This window comes from Lepidothrix coronata, unplaced genomic scaffold (assembly GCF_001604755.1).
Source record: "Lepidothrix coronata isolate B3197 unplaced genomic scaffold, Lepidothrix_coronata-1.0 Scaffold1, whole genome shotgun sequence".
In the NCBI taxonomy this organism is placed as follows: domain Eukaryota; kingdom Metazoa; phylum Chordata; class Aves; order Passeriformes; family Pipridae; genus Lepidothrix; species Lepidothrix coronata.
Window position 1 is genome coordinate 1537413 of NW_016690181.1, and position 7427 is coordinate 1544839.

The 7427-nt window shown below is 40.4% G+C and overlaps 1 protein-coding gene across 1 annotated transcript in view; it reads left to right on the forward strand.

Moving 5' to 3' along the window:
- The window catches only part of LOC108493232 (cytosolic phospholipase A2 epsilon-like), a 33385-nt gene extending 25958 nt beyond the window's left edge, over positions 1 to 7427 (forward strand). Inside the window, exons 15-21 of the mRNA XM_017806404.1 lie at positions 298 to 412; positions 1502 to 1639; positions 2581 to 2688; positions 3856 to 4047; positions 4800 to 4966; positions 6290 to 6476; positions 7219 to 7427. Coding sequence (XP_017661893.1) covers positions 298 to 412; positions 1502 to 1639; positions 2581 to 2688; positions 3856 to 4047; positions 4800 to 4966; positions 6290 to 6476; positions 7219 to 7427 — 1116 coding nt within the window. The remainder of the gene's footprint in view (positions 1 to 297; positions 413 to 1501; positions 1640 to 2580; positions 2689 to 3855; positions 4048 to 4799; positions 4967 to 6289; positions 6477 to 7218) is intronic.

A 7427-nucleotide genomic window follows, 5' to 3' on the forward strand; every position in this document is an offset into this window, starting at 1 on the left:
TCTTCAATGAGAATATGCTTTTTCAGAAAAGAAGCTGAGTGGGATGCAAATAATGCCAAATTACAGTCCCCTTGCAAGGTTGGATTGAGATTGCTGTTGTGTAGTAAGAAAGAAAACTTAAGTATCAACATATTCAAGGGCTTCTTTCAGATTCAGGAGAACAAGGATGGCTTACTGCACTCCTCAGCCCAAGGAGCAGCTTACCTCTCCTCCTACTTGTCGGGGAAATACTTTCTAGGATGTACAGATGTATGCAGAAATAGTTTTCTCTCTCCTCTTTTTTACCTTCAAAACTAGAAAGACCCTCACAAACTCTCAGAGCAGCGAGAAGCACTCTGTGATGGCCAGAACCCGCTGCCCATCTATGTGGCAGTCAGCGTCCGGGACAGTTACAGCACCAATGATTTCAAAGGTAAGAATGGTGGTTCAGACTATGTGAGGCTAAAACTGGCATCTCAGTTCCTGTGATTTCCTCTTCTCCCCTTGGTAGCACTTGGAGAAAACAATCGTGGTGTGTTCTTTTGTTTTTTTGGAGAAATAATCTTCACTTCCATGCCTTACAGTTTTAATACAAGGGGTTTGGGGAGCAACATTCACTGTCTAGACATACACTGTAGAAATTCTGCCAGAAATGCCATTTTTGAAATATTATTGGACCTACCTAGAATGAGGTCTATTGGAATTATCTGAGAATTGTTTTTTCCTAATTCCCAGTTATAGTTTCAATATGAATAATGACCACATAGTTATGATAAAGTTTGGGAAGGTTCCCAACCTACTCCGACTAAATCTGTTTCTTCTCTCATTGTTTTGGTTATTTTTTTTCCATGAGGGGAAGTAGATGAGGAGAAGAAGCAGAACAAAAATTAAGATCAAATTTTGTTATGGTTGAGGTGAAAAATTGAACCACTTCTGAATGAAAAGAAAATTATGGTCTATGCCATTTCTGTCCCAGTTTTCATTCACACTGCAGTTATATTGGACAACTGCGCTTCATTTGGAGAGGATATCCAATAAAGTCAAAGACTAGTTTCCTCTTCCTTGGTACAACACATAAAGAGTAGAATTGGTCTCTTACAAAAATACAATTTCTGAAGAGCTGAGTACCTGTCTTTGTACCTAAACAAATTATTTAAAGGAAGTTAAATTGACTGCATCGGTAACAGTGGAAGTACTCTCACCTAGATGTGGTGTATGGAAAGGCAGAGCAAAACCTTGTACATGCTGGAAAACCCACAGAATGTGTAAGATCTGGAGACTTGCCTTGCTTCCAGTGTGCACTTTTTGCCTTAGGCAACACCATCATTAACAGTAAACTGCTCCTGCCTCCCCATTAACACTATGTCTGAGCTCAGCTGCCTGTCCTGGAGAGGGTCATTTATAAAAAAGGCTTTGAAAATTCAACATAGTAAATGCATAGTAATCAACGTATACCCTAGCTGCCCCTCTCTCCACACCCATGTGGGAGCCCTCTAAGTGTCCCATTGTGGCTGCATTACAGAGTGGGTGGAGTTCACCCCCTATGAGGTGGGACTTCTGAAGTACGGCGCATTCGTTCGCACAGAGAATTTTGGAAGTGAGTTCTTCATGGGACGCTTGTTAAAAAAACTCCCTGAATCCCGCATCTGCTACCTTCAAGGTAATGTATTGCATTGTCCTGTCACAGAAGCACTTCGGAGGGATGCAACGCTGTTAACCAGAGGGTAGATATTTCTGTTCTAACATACTGAGGACTGCCATGATATTGCCTGCTAGGAAATGGGAACGGTAGTCTGTCCAAAAAAATACAGTAAAAAACCCGAAGTCTTATTTCAGTTTCTTGTCACTGTCTTGGTAGATGAGATATCTGTGTCTTCGAGATGGAATAGATGAGGCTCCTTAATTCTTTCCTTGTAAGGAATATTTCCCATTTCTTTGGTTTTTCTTCTGATTCCTCTCTGAATGCACTCCAACTTAAGACCAATTGTGGTAGTCAGATTTAAATTTAAAATGACAGATGAAATGATGGCACTGTGTTTTGTCAATAAAGCCACCAGTGCCCCAGTGGGGAAGCAGAGAGGGGCAATCCTGGGTAGAGAAAAGGAGTGCACAGTGGAGCTAGAGTCCACTGCATCTGTGAGCCTTTACAAGCTGCGGTGTGAGATCTTGTCATATAAACCAAACATCTGAAGACCCAGTTCATTTCACTTTGAAAAAATTCAGGGTGTGTGGAAGGTGATCAAAATATGCAAAGAAAAAAAAAGCTGGAGTAAGAAAGACAGGAATGGAAAGGATATGTTTGTGATGTTTGTGTCATATAAACTCTTATTTTGTCTCTTGAGTGAGTCATGTCTTTTCTCCTTTACTTGTCCCACATTCTTTTCTCTCTTTACCATGTAGCAGAGCCATGCAGTAGGTTAGGCTCAAAGCTGATGGTAGCATGACCTGGAATAATGCCATAGAAAGAGGAATTTAACAGTGTGAAACTTCAGATATATTTGTATTAAGCCCATTCAAAAATGAAGCCAGGAGGTCAAAATAGAAGGAAAAATGCATTTTCTTGTTAGAATGTGTCCTTGTGTTCACTAATTCCTTTTACAGGTATGTGGAGCAGTATATTTTCTGTGAACCTGTTACAAATATGGGGACTTTCCCACAATTCAGAGGACTTCTGGAAGAGATGGACACAAGACAGAATAGAAGAAGTTGGTGAGAAATTATTAAGCCTTTCATTTATGGACGTTTAGGCATTTACTCTTCTGGATAACTTTTGGCATCATCGTTTCAACTATGTTGAACCTAGTATCATAGGATCTTCCTAAGAGATAGCAACTTCTCCTCATACTTTATAGACTAATAGGGGGTAATGAGAGAAAGGCTCCTGTAATCAAAAGACTTACTAAAGCTCTACTGATTCCTTAAAAAGAAGTTTTGGAGGGGTCAGACATTTCTCAGGAAGAGTTTTGGCATTGCCCACTCTCAGCTATACAGAACCAAGAACCAGTGGCAGAAAATATGGCTATTTTTACTGCCTGTGCAGAAAATAAACCTGAATATCAATTGGTGTAAATAATATTTCATGGGTTTTTATTTTATTATTCAGTACAGTAATTAGTGCATTGGATTCATCCGGGCACAAAGATAAATAAGGCCCAGAGGGTATTTTCTGAAGCAATATAGAAACCATGATTTTATTGCTAAATCATTTAATATGTTAGTAACTATAATTACAGACATCCTGAAAAATACAGAAATACATCTGTGCAATCATAGAAACCACTAAGTCTCTCCTGCTGCATTGTCAGCCTCTTGGTCCAGCAAAGCAGGTTGTGATTTCAAGAAACCACACCTCTTGCTGAAGTACGACAGGTACCCACCCTAAAAATTAGACATAGTTTCTGAATATGAATGCATGCCCCAGGTTTTCCTGCTCTCACTCTGCTGATTAAGCACATGCTCATGCTGCCAGGAGTGAATATCAGGTAGCAGCTGTCATTGTTGCAATAGACCCCGTGGTTGCTGTTGTTGCCCATCTGACTGAGGAGTAGCATATGAGTCAGCCCCATTTTCTCCATGCTTACTTTTGCTTCTGATACCTTCCTGTGAGGACATGTAACTTTCCTTCTGACAGAACATTCTCTGAATTTCTTAGTTCCCAAGGTGTCTCTTTTCCAGGACAAAAGACTGCTTCTGATGAACTGTCTTTAGGCCAAAGCTTAAGACCATCAGCAGAGCTTAGTTCAGCAGCCACTCCTTTCCTTTGGAATAGGTTGTGTGTATGTAGTGAATCATCCCAGAACAGACCTTGTACACCAGGGCAGCCAGAAATGAACATTATTTAACAAGCACTTCACCAGCTTTTCTGCCCTCTTCTAGATGAAGACCCCGTGTTGCCCACAAGGCCCCATGAGCTGAGGACTCGCATGTACACTCCTCCTGGCCCCTTGTCCAGTGCCCTACGAGGAGCATTGACAGATCGTTTCTCCGTCGCCCAGCACCACAATTTCCTGAAGGGCTACCAGCTGCATAACAACTACATGGAGAATGAGCACTTTTGTCAATGGAAAGGTGATGGGGACTGGCATAATTTTCAGGTAGTTTCAGGGTGGACAATTTAGGAAAGAAGCCTGTCAGGCTTGGCAGTGGAAAAGAACCTCCTGAGAGAATGCTTATTTTCTGAACAGAAATAAGATACTAAGGCTTCAGTGTTGCCACTCTTTTTAAACATATGTGTTTATTTGCTTGGCTGAGCCCTCTGCAGTCCAGACTGATAGGATAGGCTTGTGGCTGGCAGAATCAAATTTAAAGTGGCAGAGAGCAGAGTGAACATGGGAGAAAACTTAATTTGGCAAGACTATGCCTCTAACTTCAGATGCAACTGGAATATCCAAGAAAATATCACCTACGAGAGAAAGGAATGGGACTTTGTAGTCCAAAGAAGAGGGGACTGAGGGGGAGGCACAAATCCAAATGTACAAAGGATTGAGAATATTGTGTTCTCCAAATCAGTGATAGATAAGAGATGAAACAATGACTGAAATTAAGCAAGGCAGATTTAGGTTAATCATTAGATGTAGCTTACTTGCACTAATGAGTATGACATGCTAGTGGAATATATTGCCTGGAAAGTCAACACAGAAGATTTTTTAGAACAGGAGTTTAGGCATTTTGCAGTCCTACTTGCACTTGTTTGACAGTCCAGTAGTATGGCAATTAAATTGAACCAGGCCTCTGGGATGGTCAGTTCCACTTTACACTTTTTTTTTCCAGTCAAAATACCTGCAGATCAATTCTTATTCCAAGAAATATTTTCCTTTTAGACACTGTGCTAGACTCACGTCCCAACCAGCTGGTGCAAAATCCTGATCAACTGGGCATGATAGATGCTGGATTTTTCATCAATACCAGCAGTGCACCCCTTTTAAGGCCACAGAGGGAAGTAGATGTCATCATATATCTAAGTTATACGACTGGATCACATACATCGGTGAGGACGTTCTTGTTACCATGTGTTGTGTTTCCTTTTACTTGTAAATGTCCAGCCTGTGACATTTAGAACTGCTGGTTATTTCAACTCTTCAGTTTTCAATGTCTGCATTCCCCTGTTTTTCACCGTAGGGATTAATGTTGTTCTTATTTCTTCCTGTCACTCCCGGAATCCTTCTTTCTGGTTTATGAATACATCAAATTATTCAAGGGAACATCAGCATGGTCTCTTCCAGATGATGGAAAGAGCCTCTTCTGTTTTATGCTGACTCAAGCAGGTTTCCAAACCCTGCACAGGAATATTCATAAAGATGAGGAAGTGATTTCTTCTGACTTAAATTAGAATATAAAAAGGGTTAAATGGATATCAGAAGCAGATAATTTCTGAGCTGACAAAGAAGATGCTACAAGTAAAATTCAGTGACAAGCATCTTCCTGCAGAAACCCCAGTTTCATGGAGATGAAGCTAATTAGCTATCCATAAGGGCTTGCAGTAAAGAAGTTTGGGCCTTTATATGTCAGAAACTGAGGTTAATTGGAAACTCATTATTAGCCATCTTGGCCTACCTAAATGGAATTTCTTTTTCTGAATGAGAACAGCTGCGCTACCCCTAATAAGCTGTATGTTGCATGAGACATATAATTAATGAAGTTTAATTTCAATCTCATTCATTGTCTGATAAAATTTAGGAAGAAAGTTTGCCAGAGTTTTAAACATTTTAGGAGAAAATTTTTCTACTTGATAGTGTCCACTATTAGATGGTGCAGAGTAAATAACACAGTACATATTAGGACGTGGTATTTTACTAAACATTTCAGGGAAAAGATACGGTATAGCCGAGAACTTCAGACTTTCTCAGTAAACTGTCAATCTCAATTAACACTGTGCCATAATGCCTGCACAGGCAGAGACATAATTGCGCATTTAAAATTAACTTTGTGATCTTCTGGCTTCCAGGTACATAATAAGATGCCTAAAAGATTTTCTTGCTGTCATTTTCTTTTCTAGTTAATTCTATACAATATATTAAACATAGGCTCTTTTATTTGCTAAAACTCATGCTTTACCCTAAACGTCTGCAAATTGCTTCAATTTTTTGAAAAAAGCATTGTCCTGGATGAATTCTCCAACTCTGAAGTTTTGTTTACATCTTGTGATTAGAAATGTTGTTACTATCTTCTGTAATTATGTATGGAATAACTTTTGATAAGAAAGAGCTCACCCAATGGATCTGAGTCACTAAACCTTAATACTAGATGACAATTTGGGGCCTTTAGACAACAAAGTTAAATTTCATTGCTGACCATGTCTGTGATCCTCCAGTCTCTAGATAAGGCGTGTAAATACTACTCAGAGCAGAAAATCCCATTCCCAAAAATTTCTTTGACTGACGAAGATAAGAAAAATCTGAAGGAGTGCTACCTCTTCCATGATTCAGATTTACCAGGATGTCCGATTGTGATTTTTCTTCCCCTTGTGAATGATACTTTCCAAGAGTACAAAGCACCTGGTAAGTTACAAGTAGTGGCAAAGCATTAAAAAAAAAAGACAACACTGCCTGCTTCCCTGACTCAGACGGAGCCTTTTTCTTTGTTGCTGGCTATCTTTGCTGACTGGGTTAATGGGGGGCCTGTCACTCTTTTTCTTCCAGGCCACCTGCTTTGCATTCCTCTTCTTTAGCACGGATTACTAGAATGCATTTGTTCTGTTCCTTGGCAGCAGGGAGGTTAAGTCTAAAATTCTGCTTTTGTGGAATTCGGGCAACACAGGAAATGGAAAGAAAAAGATGGATCCTGCTGGCATCCATCCAACCACATTTGGGATCACAGGAACTCTAAGTTTCCATATGTTTCTTATTTAAATTCTATTCTCTTGCTAGCAACTTCTTCCTCAGTTGAGATTCATAGAAATCCCAGCTGCTCAGAATAAGACCTGAAGTGCACCAGGAGTGGTTTTTGAAGTGCCCTTTCAGGCTGACATCCTTGCTGGATCCACAGCTTTAACGAGACAGATGTTTAGGAGTAAGCTGTAGATAACCATTACAATGCAATCCCTCACTTCTCCCTTCTGCCCTCACTTCAGGCCCACAATGTTCTCTTGACTAGGGGTGGGTATACATGACTTACATTGTTTGTGCATTTAAACCCTATGAATTTTCTTCTGGAGAAAAGTCCCCTCTGAGTTTTTGTGGGCAGCCTGACACTGACTGAGATGAACATTATGTTACAGCAACAACAACTCTTTCTCTCCAGGTGTCAAGCGCTGTTGCTCAGAGATGGAGGGAGGACAACTTGATTTGACCAGCTGCTGTTCCCCCTACTGCATGTTCTCGGTCAGGTACACCGATGACAATTACCGCAAGCTGCTGAATCTCAGTGAATACAATATCCTGAACAACTCCCAGATGATTATGCAGGCCTTGCAGATAGCAATGCAAAGGAGAAGGCAGAAGATGTGCTGA